Below are 15,225 nucleotides of genomic sequence, written 5' to 3'. Positions count from 1 at the left end.
TCAATACTACAGCTAAAAATACAGAGGCGTCAAGCAAAAAGGTTTATTTCCCAATTACACTTCTCTAACAAGGAGGTTCAAGTCCTACCACAGGTTTGAAGAATCCTTACCCACCTGCAAGTGAGTTTGCCAGGCTGGCAGGAATCTATGCCAATAACAAGTCATTAAAACAGCACCAAGCTCCTGGCCTGTGTTCAATTCAGCCCCATCCCATAGTCTACAAGAAAGGAAGTAACTTTACTGAGAAGTCTTCTTCTCTTTCCTAGTTCAAATGCCTGATGGTGGGATAAATTTATCCAAGTAGTGGACTCCTTTACTGTAAAGATCCGGTGTGAACTGGTTATCTGGACTCTGTCTGCAGTCAAAGAAGAAGAACAGGCACTTCCAGGGTATAACTCACTGTATCCTAAGATGGCCATATAAAAGAGAGGAGAAGAATAGAGGACTGCCCTGCCGAAGAGCCTGTTTCTCTTTACTGATTCTAACAGGGTGTGTATAACTAGATCAGTTATGGATGTCTGTGGTTAGACAAGTTTATTTCCATCTTGAAATGTTTCTCTTAATAATAGCTTTTCCCATTCAACACCCTTGGGCTTGGTTGGTAATGGTGAGCTTCACTGGATGCCTGCACAGTGATAATCGCCTCCATCTTCCACTCAAACAGGAGGAAATCTCATCTTTAATTTAATCTGATTCCTTCTGGTACTCAAAAACTTGGATATAGATCCCTTTGCACTGCTGTCAGAGCCGTGCCAAGGGTAAGGAAGTTTAACCACCTTCAATCTGGCAGAGAAGTTTTACCTGCTTCTCAGATGCAGCACAAACTAATTTTACCTACTCCTTTATTCACCAACACATTACTAGCTAAAGAACTAGGCTTTGGGACACAGTAAAAAAAAAAACAACATCAACAAACAGACAAACAACAAAACAAAACAGAACAACAAAAAACAAACAAACAAAAAAAACAAAAACAAACAAACATGCATCAGTTGTTACTGTGTTAGTCTGGAAAAACCTAGAGCTTTTTGCTGAGCCTTGAGAAGGATTTCTCCTTTTCCCTGTTACAAAACCCTAACTCTGTGCCTCCAGGACTCACTGGAATATTGGTAATTTTCCAAATAAAAGAACAGAAAGAAAAAGAGCAACAGTTCCCAAGCGAGATGACATTTTACAGCACCCTGCAGCTCTACAAGGAGCTTCAGTCACTTCAATTTCCATACAGAGGTGTGCCCAGGCTTGGGCAACAAAGCACTCATTTTCCATTGAAATTCGCCCTATCATTTGCATGACAGCTAAGAAAGAAAACACTATCTTCAGTGCTTTCATTATAGAGAATATAGAGAATACATAGTGCTTTCATTATAGAGTCAGAAGCGAGACACTCAGTTACAGTGGATTTATCTACATCCACAGGAGGTCTGCTTATTTAAAGCGTTCAGAAGTTTATGGCATGGCCACTTATTTCCTTTGACAGTTGTATGCCGGGTCTCCTGAGCTATAATTACTTCTTAGCTGTATGTATCCTGTCCAAAAATCCTATATGATCCAAGCCTTGCACTGATGCAGATAAACCTGTCTGAAGTTTCGGCACAGGGAATCATAGGAAATCAGTGACACTGACAAGCAGACATTTGAATCAGGCATCTTTGCATGGCTGCAGGATGCATTTACCTAGGTGCAGAGTAGAACAAAAAAGTCTTTGAAAAATAAATTGCTGTTTTTTCTGTTACTATTTTTTATAAATGCCTAGCATTCATTGATACACAGACTGCAGTTGGAAGTTATTTTACTAGAACAAGCAACAGTTTCACAAAAAAAATGTAGAATGAGATGTAAAAATGTTTGTTGCAGCTTCCCATTACAGATATCTCAATCTTAGTTTTGAATGTATATGCACAAACTGTATTTTTTACTCAGAAGAACTCTATGCTGTAGGTGTCTGATACATGAAAAATGAAAATTCAACAGAGGGAAAGTTGAATGCCAGTATGAGAACTACTATAAGTAAGTGCTGTGATGTGTGGCCCAAAAATATTTAAACTCTATTTCTTTCATCTCCTGTCAAGAAAGTGATGCTTATTTTCCCCCTCCAGGTGAACTGGAAGAATTCCTTTAATTCTTGGTGCCATTTAAATTTTTCCAAGGCAGCTGTATGCAGGATGGATATATCCAGTGGTTATATCTCAAGGGCTGTTGTATGCATTGGCAGGCCCACTGCTGAACAACTGCAGAGCAGAGCTATATAAATGATGTTAGAAACAAACACTGAACCCAGCTGGCAAAAAAGCCCAACGTCTCAAGCTCTATTTTTTTTTTCACAGAACAGATACAGGCATGTGTGTGAACGTGTCTGGGAGCCTACAATTTTGCCTGCTCTGCTTTTAAATACAAACACAAATTCTCTAGGCAATATCACAACTATATCAACTGCATTAATTTCCACAGGATGCTTTCAATCTTAGGGAAAAGAGCTGTAGTTGCAAGAACTGCAAAAACCTCTGCTCAACAGTCAAGAAGCTTTAAATATTGGGAATTCTGGCATTTCAAATTGGTTTCTAGTGTGCAGCACAACCTCTTGCAGAAACCTGTGTCAACCCCTGGAAGCAAATAAAGTATTTTATAAGAGGTAATCACTTAAATAATTAAATTCCTGTATGAAGAACTCTAGGGTGCCCCAGAGATACTTTGGCTCACAGGTACAAATGATAACCATCCAGCAGCAAAATGTAATTACATATAAATAGTGGATTAACACAACCAGTCAAGTAAACAAAGTGCCCTTAGTTCACCATTTGCCTCCAACTTTTCAGGTTCTATAGCGTGTATTATCTCACAAGAGCTATATCCTCAAAGGGAACATGTGGTTTAACGTAAACTAAAACTCACTGGAAAATCCAAGCTCCGCCCCCCCCAGTCTTTATTCCAGCTCATATCAAAACCCCGAAGGGATAACCGGTCTTTCCTCCTGTAGTGCCTTGCAGAACAGCTACTCCAGCCATCAGATAAATGACTTTTGCAGTATGTCCTGAAGTTCATCAGGCTCACATTGTGCAAAACTTTCCAGACACCTCATTTAATCATTAAACCTGTTCCAGCTGGAGATTTCCCACCACCTTCAGGCAGGCCAAGTGAGCTGCTGTGCTTGTGCTTTCTGCCACCTACTGTGTTGGGCTTGTTCTAACATTTCTACCCCATCTCCTACCCTACTTCCCACCGCACAACATGTGCTACTCACTGTTACTTGTGTGCAAATCAGAAGAGCCTGAGCTATAGTTAGTGGAGAAATGAGTATTACTGAATAGAAAACTTGTACAAAGGTACACTGCAAAGGCAAAGAGGAGACAGTCTGTAACACATATTTGCCCTCCTTCAACCCAAACTGTCTGCTGTATGTATCAACAAGAGCAAATGACGACTTCAGCAACTATGAAACATGAATCTAACAGCAGCAGTTGCAGACTGACCAGATACTGTTTCCCTCTGCTAACACTATTCACCTTGAACATGCAAATGATCCATTAGTGGAAAAAGACATATTTCCTTCCATTATTTCCTTCACAGCCCCCATCACCATCAAGTGTTTTTTGCGTTACTGTGCATCACTGTCTCCTTACCAGTAGAGCAATCACAGATGTTAATTCAAAGTCATTACTTGAGGTTCCAATCAGAAATAAATAGCCATGACCTTCCTTGTTAGAATTTTCATACAATTCACTCATTTCCCGTAGTGAATCTCTCTAAATTTACATTGTTTTCTTTGGGAGAAAAGGGCTGATCACACAAATCTTGCTAAGAAAAGTTTCCAGTAGAAACATACAGCTTTCACAGCTGAGCCCTAAATCATCATGCTGTGTCTCATCAGCTCCTCTTTTTGTTAAGAGGAAGGGATTCCATTCCCTTTTACAGAGAAGTGAAAAGTGAAACTGCCTGATCAGTTAGCTGCCAGCACCGCTCCCTCCCTAACAGTTTTAGGAATATAGACTCCAGAATTCAAGATTTTTGCAGGCTAATAAAATCCTTTCTCACTGCCATCAATCCCATAGAAACACTTCAGCAACATCCATTTTCAGTTTACATACATATTTCTGAACCCCATCCTTGCTGCCCCATTGGATGGGGAGCTAGAAATAAACTGCTATAATGGCTGGAAATAGACTAATTTCCAGTCTAAATTGATCTATGAGTCGTTAGGATACATTTTTTCTTGTATGAAACAGTACAGTTTAGTTTAGTCGGCTCTTTTTCTTTGCTGTGCTTTGCTCCTTGTGTTATTTTTTACTGAGCTAATCCAAACAATACAGCAAATTCCGTAGATGCAAGCCCCCTCTCTACCAGAGGCAATTCTGCTGCTTTTGTGCAGCTTGTCCTATAGCTCAGGCGTTACAAGTTTCAGGAAACAGTCTGACCTGAATTTCCAATTGTTTTTCTCATACACATTACTATTCCTCTGTTCTTGTCGACTGAGATAATTAGCTTGTGCCTCTTGTATAGTATCTCTTAGATCCATGCCGACAGATGCCTCCCTCCTCTGCTATTTTTCTGAATATACCCAGTTCCTTAGCTCGTCTCCACAGGTATTATTTTCTTAATCTTTTATCAATTTATTTTTCCCATTTTATCTTCTTCCAATGTATCCATTGGCAAAGGATGAGTTTAGTTTTCTCTACTCCATTGTATCAGTATATAAACAGTACTGTCTGGTCTTTGTTCCAACTGGCCATTATTTCATTACACTGGCTCATGATTTTTGGAGATTTGGACCTCTGGGCTCTCAGCTCAATTTCAGTTGTCAAATGCTATTTATCACTCAAACCTTAAAATCACAAGATTATCAACAGAAAAGCAGGATATTTTAATGCTACAAGCTATAGCTGCAGTGAGGCAGGTGGGACAATCAGCTAGCATGCAAATGAAAAATGAGGTATTCAGCTAAACTTAATGTTACAGTTATAGAATTCACTTATTGTTACTCTAATAATTCGACTGTGGTATCAAATGGTCCCAGCTGCTGTGTTAGGTATTGAGGAAGCTAAGGAGGGTGTGCAGCCTAAGCAGCAATTAGATTAGTGGTGGAGGAAAAAAAAAACACAATAGAACCACCAAGTAGGAACTGGATTTGTCTGAGGTCCCACACTGAGTCCCTAACTAAATGAAGCCAGATACCCAGCCTCCAGCTTATTGTCTTTTGAACCAAACTACTTTGCTACACACGTACTGCATATCAGAACATTATTTTTTATTTTTTATTTTATTAAATGTTAGCATTTATTTTGGCAAGCTTCTTGTATCATCCACTACTGTAATGACAGGGAGTTTAAACGTCTTTGTTAACAAGAGATGCAAATCACTTGGATCTCTTCGACAAAAACAAGAAAAGGAACCTTTAAGTAAAATAGCCTCTGGAAATCATTACAGGCTATTTCTGGCTATTTCTTTCCTAAAGGAGGAAAACAGTTTTGTTAATTCTAATTCTTGATAAGGAATACAATCCTTGAATAACAGCCCTTAATAAATCATCGTGATTTTAATTTTCATGGTTTGTTGCCTCCTAAATGTTATCAGTCAGTGGGCTGATAAAATTTTTAATGTATGAAGTTATCAACAAGCCATTTCTTGTTGTAATCACAGATTAAGAACCAGATCCTGAAAGTTGCTGAGCACGTGCAACTCACAGTGGAATTCAGGAACTCTAAAGATCCCCTAATGAGCTATAAAAGTTATCTGGAATCTAGCTGGCTTGATATGCTTCACTGTTACCAAGAGAACCTAGGTTCTTTAGTAACCTCAGGATATCCCTGCTAGCTACAAAAGAACTAGAGAACCACAAGAGATACCACAAATTTTCTTCCCAGTTTTAGAAGAAATTCTTTATAAAATGTGACTTAGTTTCCAAGATTTGATTAATGTAAGTTCAAGCTACAGAGTCTTCAGCAAATGGAGAAAATGTAAGCTATTTTTTCCTACTGCTCCACCCTTGGCACTAGACAGCGGCTAATGATGATAACGGTGATACCACTTTATGAACTGCTGTAGGAAAGCACATATTGATCGTAACAGTTTTCATTGCTGCTATGCCATGCTATGTTGGAGAACTGAGGGGAACAATGGAGTCAGTGGAACCTTTTTTTTATGATATCTTCATGTCGCTTACAAAAGAGAATATCCCTTCTTGATCCTGGTAGAGAATGAAGCAGTCAGAAGGAAGGCTGTATATGAGACCTTTCATTTGCAGAATATCTGCAGGAAACCAAGTGCAAATCTGCATAATTTGAATTTTCTCCTGAATAAAACTGTCACATAAGAAAATTCTGTTTGTATTAGATACAAATAGAGTTTTGGGGAAAAGAAAGGATTTGAAAAGGAAATAATGTAAATTCAGACAGCTACTTTTCTTACTAAATTATCAGTTATTATTGTACTATACCATGTCCTGCTGAAGAAAAACTTCATATTCTTTTATATGTACAGCACAGATTCCCTGTAGCAGTCAGCAGTGTTGCAGGTATTTCGTGTTTAGCAAATGTGCATAAAGTTGGCAGATGATTTAGAGGGAGATTTTGTGCAGCTGTTGTTGGAGAATACTCTAGGAGTTGCTGGGAATACTCTATAGAGCAATGCTAGTATCATAATTGGCTTCTACAAAATCACATTAATGCAGGCCTACAGATAAAAGTGGGTCAGCTTCCACTTACCAGCCAGTTTAGAATGAAAAGCCAAACACCGCCGAAGAGAAAGATTTTGTGAGGGAGCTATTAGGTACTGGGAGAAATGTTTTTTATTTCACGTGGGAAGAAAGAACTCATCTCTCTTATATCCCTGAATATAAATCCTGAGCTGCTCTTTCACCTGAGTCTACACTCATCCTTTGTTGGATGCAAATAACTAATACAGCCCAAACTCCACAAATTGAGAAAGAGAACATGGCAACACACAGATTCCCCTTGCACTCAGGAGAATTTACATATATTTGTCTTGCAAAAAAAATCCCATATAATGGACTCTGAAACGAGGTTTTAAACAGCATGAATAGCCTCAGCTCCATGATCCTGGTGCTCTCTTTTCAAAACGATTATAGGTCAAGAAGGGTGACTGAGATTTGCAAAGGAAGAGCATTTTGTAGTGATAGAACTGGTATTCACAAATTTGCACAGGGAATTTCAAACTCTTCATATCACATTCAAAGCTTTCCTTACTTTTCCCTTACTCGTAACTCCGCCCTTGTTCCTTACTACTCATTCCTCTCCTGAGTCTTTGTCCTCTGTTTGTGTTTCATCTCCTATTCACACTTCAGATTCCCTGGCACTGTGCATGGACTAGCAGGTCCCCAAAACTTCTTTGAGTCAAGATGAAAAATCCCAATGACTTCTGCAAGCTTTCACCTGAATTCTGACCCAGACTTCTCTTTAGATCTGGATGTAAAAATTCACTTTTTGTACTAACACTCTGGATACTGTTAAACGCATACTAATAAGTATCCTGCAGGATGAGGAGATGTCTGTAATATAACCACTGTATCTGGATATCATAAATTCAACTGACAGCAGTATGTTATTCATTTGGGCTCTTTCTACTTACTATGCAGAGCTGTGAATAGCAACAGCAAACAGACAACAACCATTTGTCATTTGGAAAGTTAGTCTTGCTTCACTCTGAAAAGACTTTTGGGGGCACCCACGTTTAGGGACAGTTTACCCTTAAATAAGTACATTCATCTCCAACTATTCCTGCTGTCTAGACAGAGTACTAGGACATATTCTCTAGAGCAGGGGTTAGATGGATTGAGACTCCCTTGAGAGCCCTTCCCAGACTCTAATTGACTTGATTGTTAGGCAATTTTTCCTGATGTCCAACTTGAATTTATTTTTTGCTCAATTTCATCCTATCACTTCCAATTACATCTGGCTGAACTGCTCAAAACAATAATTCTGCTGTCTCCTGACTACGAGGATGCAGCACACACACCTCTTATTAGCACACCTTCACTTTGGAATTTATTGGCAATTCTGACTACAGAGTTGACATTTTATCCCCACTTCCTACAGACGCCAAAGATATTTTATTATCCACGGAAGAAAAAAAGGCTGTGAATATACGTAGACAATACAGGGCCTTCCCTCTTTCTTTCGTAACTAAGACATGGTAATTACTGTAAGAAAGCCTGAATGCAGCTAAGCTATCTTATGCAAAGAGACAGCTTCAGTGACAACATGGACTTGGAAAGTCTCTCTTCACCTCTGTTCTTACAATAATGTTCAAAATAATTGGGGAGATGAAGACAAAAGGAAATTGAAACATCCCTCAAAGAGACAATACTGATGGAAAAAGAAAAGCTGTATTTCCCCCAAACAACGTACTGGATGATCTCCTAGCAGAAATGAAAACTCTTCCCTCAGTTTCTCAAAGAATACTGAACTTTCAAAAAACAATTGCTTGCTCTCACCCATCTAAAATATCAGCTCAAGACATCTGGTGACAAACTACAGCACAGAAGTACTTTTTTAAGTTCAGGACTTCTAGCAAGAAGAGGGAAACTACAATCTCCTTGTCTGCTGAATCTGACAAAGAAGCCACAGGAGGAAAAGAGCATCTGGAAAATGCTTGTGCATATACACTGAATCCAAGCACCTAAAGAGCGGTGGACTCACTTCACAGATGCACTGAGCTACATGATCTGTGGAACCAGAAGGAAGCTGGCCCTCCAACAGTAAAAACTGAACTACTGGAGCCTAAATGGCTCATTACTGACAATAGTCTTGGTGAGACATTCAGCTCATTTCTACAGGAACATAAATATTTCCCAGACTGACTTACTCTGCCAGCCCTCTGAGCTTCCAGGATATGAGGTAATGCCCACCTAATAACAGATACATTAGCACATGGACCCATCTACCTTCGTCCCTTTGTCCACAGGCAGAACGTGTTACGGTCTGTGGGAGGGGTTATTCTAACTGGTACCTGGATGAGAAAGCAAGGGCACAGAGCCAATTTTCCTGTGTTTCCAGAGGATGGTAATTACCCCAAGAGGGGAAATATCTGCACAGAAGTGGAGTCACTGGACACAGCTTTGCTATGCCTTTGCACTGCTCTGGTAATATTGCAAAACCTTCTCCTAGGCCAAGATCATGCACTGATACTACAATTCTTTATTTCCTGAATTTCTTTTAATGCTTGTTTGCTTTCACAGTGTATTTTTGTTAACAGGAGGGATATACTGAATTCACAAGACACTAATTTTCTGTTATTACACATAATTCCAAATAATAAAATGAATTAAATTAAAAATTCAAAGAAAAGGGAGCTATATGCATGTGGAAGAGGCCAATTTGTTAGGTTCATTGTTACTTTTAATCACTGAAGAATCCCACACGCATTCAATTCAGGGAATATAATATTAAAACAACCTAGGCAGTTCTCTTAACAGTAGGCAGGAATCAATGCAGAGACATTTGAATCAGCAATTTCCTGACTGACAGTCTATCTCATAAATGCTGTAATATGGTTTTGAGCAGAGGCCACAAAATGAGCCATTTGATTTATAAGCTGGCACTGACAACAAGGAGAATGACAATGTCATAGTTAAGGTGTTAAGCTTAGCTCATCTACAACTCCTTCCTTTCAGTCTGCCCTACCTGGCCAAGCTGTTCACAAGCTGTTTGATACTCAGCTCTCTGACAGAGGTCTTTCACACGCTGGTATTTGGGCAGAAAGTTTTCTTCCTGGGCATCTACCTTCTCATTCTCTCTCTTATGCAGTAGTTTACTGGAGTGGAAAAAACAAAACAAACAAAAAGAAAAAACACGCATTTATTTTTGCATAGATTCTACGATAAACATACTGTATGCTGATAAGGCATGGAGATGTATGCTATCTGCCAGGATTCCAGCATTGCTGGTGGTGAGATCTTAATAGCCCAGCAGAAACTAGCCCTTCTCATCATCTCTGATAATACAGAAGTTATTCATATCATGCTCAGGGAGCATACAAAACCAGGGCAATGTATTGCACATCTGATTGGCAGGCAGTAACAACAGCGTTCATTAAGAGACCACATCCTCACTACACAGGGCTGCACTTTGCCAAACCTTCATGCCCAGCATTAGGTATGAAGGCAGAGAGGCACAGAGGGAATGGCCAGCAGATGATCACGTAGAGAGGAAAGGTTATTCTTACTCTCATGATATAAGTAGAAGGGTGGGGGTAGCACTTAAAAGGAAATGGGATGCCTTTCCATCTCCCAATGCAAGTAAAACTCCCCTTCCCCCACCCCAACAGCACATTTAGGTAGGCTGTAGGCAGAGGCCATACGTTCCCTCCTATCACACAATCACTGCCATTAGGCATACTGCAGCCGTGTCCCTGCTGGCACAGCTAAATGGCTTTAGGTCTGTGGTAGAGTGCTACTTTGGCTCTAGCTATTCAGTATTCTTCTATTTAAAAAGACTGAGCTTTGTGATTAACACTTTCCTTACCCTCTCTCCACTAGGAATGAGTCTCTCCACACTTTCATCTTTTTCTTTAAATGGAACCTGGGAGGAGATGAGGAGAGAAAGAAACAATTTCCAAAAAAAAAACAGTCATCAAATAATGCCCCGGTTTCCTCTCCTACTCCTAATTCAGATGAGAACCATGACAATAACCTCTCAAGGGGACATCCAGCTTTATGAAGCAGGCACATAAGCCTCTCCAGTGCAAATCATGAACAAACATAGGACAGATTTGTTCTCACAGGGACAAAATCCACAACAGATTCACACAGTACAACTATTTCAGCATAAGCACTTTTAAGGCACAGAGGATTAACTGAATTGTCCTTGATCACGAAGGATCACAAATTAAATCAGGATTTCCTGAATCCAGTTTGTACTCTTAACCTGCACACCACCCCCAAACTATCCTATTCTAAAGCTGCTGCTCCTTCCCCCCTCTCTCTACACAACTACTTACAAAGCAAATCTCCTTTTTCCCTTTTTCTTTTATACTAGCTGCTGATATTCTCTACCAAGCATCCAGTCTAATTCTCTTCCCCATCTTTTTCCAATGAAAGTATTGATGATAAATAATAACTTTGCAATTCTGAATGCGAGTATCTTTATATTATAGCCTGATACACAACCAACCCTTTCAACTCAATTATTCTACAATTTATTCAATACGAAATGTTTTGCTACAAATGATGCCACAGAGACATTTAAAATCTGTAACTCAGATAGCTAAAGACCCTCATCATGTGTGGCCCACCCACCACTACACATGCTACTTTTAGTATATCCATATGCCATACATGCCAAATACCTAATATATGAACCTTACAAAATGAAAAGAGTCATCCACATATTGTCAAATGTCTTTAGATTTTCAGATTATAGTTTTATTAATTTTAAGTTTGCTGCACACTGATGAATACTTAATCCAATTTCCTTTGCAAGCATGCGTTTTTTCATGACTATTTCCTTTTCTTACCTATTCACTGGTCTCTCAGAATCCAGAAGTTTTAGAATGGATTTACCATCCATATCAGACGGAATATCCAATCCAGCAATATCTAGAATTGTAGGTGCGAGATCGATGTTCAACACAATGTGAGGATTCCTGGAAAAACATATACAAGAACCTGGTTTGAAGGCTCTGCAATGACACCAAGCAACTAAAGCAACTACAGCTCATCCACAGAGATCACAGATCTGAAAAATCTTATTTTGTGACACAAGCAAAGAAAAGATGACACAAATCCAGTACCATGAAGTTCTGTGAAAGGATTAGAATGTTAAATATAGCTAAGTTGCATAATCTCAAGAGGAACTAGTATGAAGATATAAAACTTTACTACAAAGTATTTTTGAGAATGTAAAGTAGTTCACAAAGCAAAAAAAATAGTTAATCATTGCAAAAGAGGTTAAAAACTTTTGAAACATAAGAAAGCATTGGAAAAACTCCTTTAGTGTCTCACAGCAAAGTGTCTGCCAAATATGTTGATGACTTGATTAAAAGGTAAATTTGGCAGGCAGCACATGCATCATCTATATCAAAAAATAACATAGAAATAAGTACTGTATCTCATATCACATAAAGCATGTTCAGATCAGAACATGAGGAGAAATATATTGCAAGATACTACTGCAGAGAACTGAAAGAACTGGAAGCTGCTGTTAACGTAGAATGGGAGACAGAAAATGGGAAAGAAAAAGCAAAGAAGAAGCACTTATAGAGAAAAATAAAATAATAATTAAAAAAAATCTTTAAATTAAATAATATCAGTCTTCCCAAACTCACAACTATCCGTTCTGCAACCACTTCGAAACAGGTCTGATTGTCAAAGTTCAGAGTGTTTGCCATGCCCTGTTTCTTTAAGCAGTGGCATGTGCTTCTCAGCTATCACAGTTAACACAGTTAATTTATTTGAACATAAACTGGCTTAAAATTCAATTCAAACATTGGCATAATCTCTGAAGAAGTACAGACAGTTCCCACCCCCAAATGCCTTGAACTGCCATGGCTGAATATGAGTGGGCTCCTGGCTCAGAGCATCTCGTTGCACAATCCAGCATTCAGTGGCTGGAAGAATGCCCCACTTTCTGCCAGGTGACTTCTTTTACTCTAGGTCTAGTTGAGAAGTGCTCTAAGTTTATGTTGCTTCTGTAAAGCTTATTTCAAATACATCTATTGAGGTGATGTCTTATTATTCACAACATTACATATATATATATATATATATATAGTTTATTAGCTGTGTATTATTTTTTAAAAAACAAATATAAAGGCAGTCAGTCAATTTTAAAAAACTGGGAAAAAAAGTGAGCATACTGCCACAGAGACGATCTTCTACAGCACTAAACATAAAGACAACCATGCCATGATTTGCAGGCACAAAAGAATGATTGGGACCAGATGGGCTGCTTTACGTGTGTGTCAATGCAGAACTTTAACTCAAAATCCAGGACAGAAAAAAGCTGCTAAATTCACACTAGTTAATGAGACACCATTTAAAAATTACTGCATTTTTGAGCAAGCAAGCAAACAGGCACTGACAAGAGCATGGATGATGAATTAAATTGATGTACCTAATTTGATTTTAATTACTAATAATTGTGGTGTAGCATATTTGGTAATAGAAATGAGAGCTTAGTAATGACTTGCTACAGTGACTGCTATTAAATCTTCGTTGGTATCAAAAGGGAGTCATGGCAATTACTCTGCAGGGAAAACATAAGGTCCACAGAAAACATGGATGATTGAGGTTTTAACATTTAAAGAAAATCAGTCTGAAAGGAAGGATCAATTTATTAGCTGATATATCCCCTTCAAGCTATTTTATCCCGTTCTTCCTAACTTCCACACTGAACTGTGATGGGCTCTGTTCTGCCAGCCTGTTAGGCTGACTCCTCAGATTCTAACAGAAATATGCATCTATATTTTATCTTTAGAGACCCCTCAAAAAAAAAAAAAGAGTTCAATAGGAAGATTTCAAAGGTTTTATGAATGTCTAAGTGTGAAGATCCTTGAACTAGTGAAGATTGGAGCTGGCTGGCCTCTAGCATGGCACATTGCAGAAAAGCTAGCTTTCCCCACTTTGGCCATATTAGCTTTGCCTCTCTATGGAGACCAAAACAGCAGCTCATAGGAAGTAGAGCGAGTCCGTAGGATGCTAATCCAGCTCACTGGAAAGTCTCTGCTGCTGCAGATAAACTTCTTTCAGTGCTGGATTAATATTTTTAATTCCACCTAAGGAATTCCTTCCCTGCACTCCAGTCCATTGTGCAGGCAGTCCTGACACCATGTGAACCAAAAGGCAAGCTTTGACAGTGAAATACTTCTTATCCTTTATCACTTTTAACTTTACAGGAAGTGATCCAAGTATACCTAGGATTTCAATAGACTCACCGCACCTACATTTCATCTCCAAATTATAGAATTTTAGCAACATTTTTCAGCAGAGTATTGGATCTTCTGCTTAGCACAGGTGTCAGTCACAGTCTCTGGTGTACTCACTGGCTCCCCAGATGTTCCACTTTCAGAATACTCCTGCTCCCCTGCCACGTCTTTTCTTTTTCCTGATCTACTTCATTCTAAATTCTATTTGCACTCCTCCTCTCAAACTCTTGGCTTCACTTTCTCCTTTATGTCACCTCCCATTAGATCAGCCTGCTATTTCCCTACATAATACACTCCCTATTCTTACCCCAGTGATGTTATTCACTCCTATCCTTCTGATAGAAAGTTGTGTGCTTCAAAGTTTAGAGCTAACTTCGGGGGGGGTGGGCGAGAGAAGTGGGGCAGGTGGATTTCAGTACCTCACAACTTCAACTGAAATCATTAGTTGAATACACAGTGCTGGAAATTAAATCATGCCTAAAATTCAGTTTAACTACTATCAGAACTGTTATTCTCCATTGTTTATTTCACATGCATAACTGCTGTAAATAAATTGCACAAACTGCAGTATCTACAGGATGTAACATTTTGTGCCTACTGATAATATGAATCAGTGAATTTAACCAACAAATGGATTTTTTAATTTTTTTTTTGCCACTGTATTACATGCTAGATCTGTTCCTCTGCAGTAATGAAAAAAATGGCATGTAGAAGACTGTGTGCTTGTTAATTATGCTAAAACATGCACATTGATATAAATAAAAGGCAGTAAATTATGGCACTCTGTCCAAAATCATTACTTAAGTGCAAATATTTGCTATTGAAATAATTGCTTAGAAAGTGTATTTACGTAATTTCTTAGCTGATCAAAGCTACCATTTTAATTAACAGCAATATTCTGCATGCTCGCATGCATCTGACAAACAACCCTAACCATGTAATCTCAAAGGATGAACCACAGAAGATCTGTGGATGATAATCGTGGATAAGCTATTATGCACATTCTTCTTCCTAAGTTGAAACAAGTGGCTTCCCTAAGTGTTTTAATTAATGCCCAACAATAATTACCACCATAGCAAGTGAACATTATATCATACATTTTTTACCTTGAAAATACCATAGATACAGGCATTATTTGCATCCCTCAATATGAAACAAGTAAATGTTTCCTAGAATGGACCTATTTATTTCCCAGTGGCTTTTTCAGCTACATCCACAAAGGATGTTGTAGCCAGGTGGGGGTTGGTCTCATCTCCCAAACAACAAGTGATAGGACAAGAGGAAATGGCCTTAAGTTGTACCAGGGGAGGTTTAGGTTTGATACTAGGAGATATTTCTTCACTGAAGGGGTTG

The 15,225-nt window shown here is 38.8% G+C and overlaps 1 protein-coding gene across 21 annotated transcripts in view; it reads right to left on the bottom strand.

The window, feature by feature from the left end:
• SULF2 (sulfatase 2) overlaps nt 1–15,225 on the bottom strand; it is a 165,187-nt gene that overhangs the window by 19,474 nt on the left and 130,488 nt on the right. For 20 of the 21 annotated variants that reach the window (XM_068701033.1, XM_068701030.1, XM_068701042.1 and 17 more), the window contains 3 exons: nt 11,464–11,592; nt 10,473–10,529; nt 9,633–9,762 (listed from right to left, as the gene is read on the bottom strand). In XM_068701033.1, coding sequence (XP_068557134.1) covers nt 9,633–9,762; nt 10,473–10,529; nt 11,464–11,592 — 316 coding nt within the window. Of the gene's footprint in view, nt 1–9,632; nt 9,763–10,468; nt 10,530–11,463; nt 11,593–15,225 lie in introns of those variants that run through there. The other variant, XM_068701050.1, reaches the window with a different exon arrangement.

This window comes from Anas acuta, chromosome 16 (genome assembly GCF_963932015.1).
Source record: "Anas acuta chromosome 16, bAnaAcu1.1, whole genome shotgun sequence".
In the NCBI taxonomy this organism is placed as follows: domain Eukaryota; kingdom Metazoa; phylum Chordata; class Aves; order Anseriformes; family Anatidae; genus Anas; species Anas acuta.
Note: the sequence above shows the minus strand (reverse complement) of the source record. Positions and strands in the feature narration are given on the sequence as shown.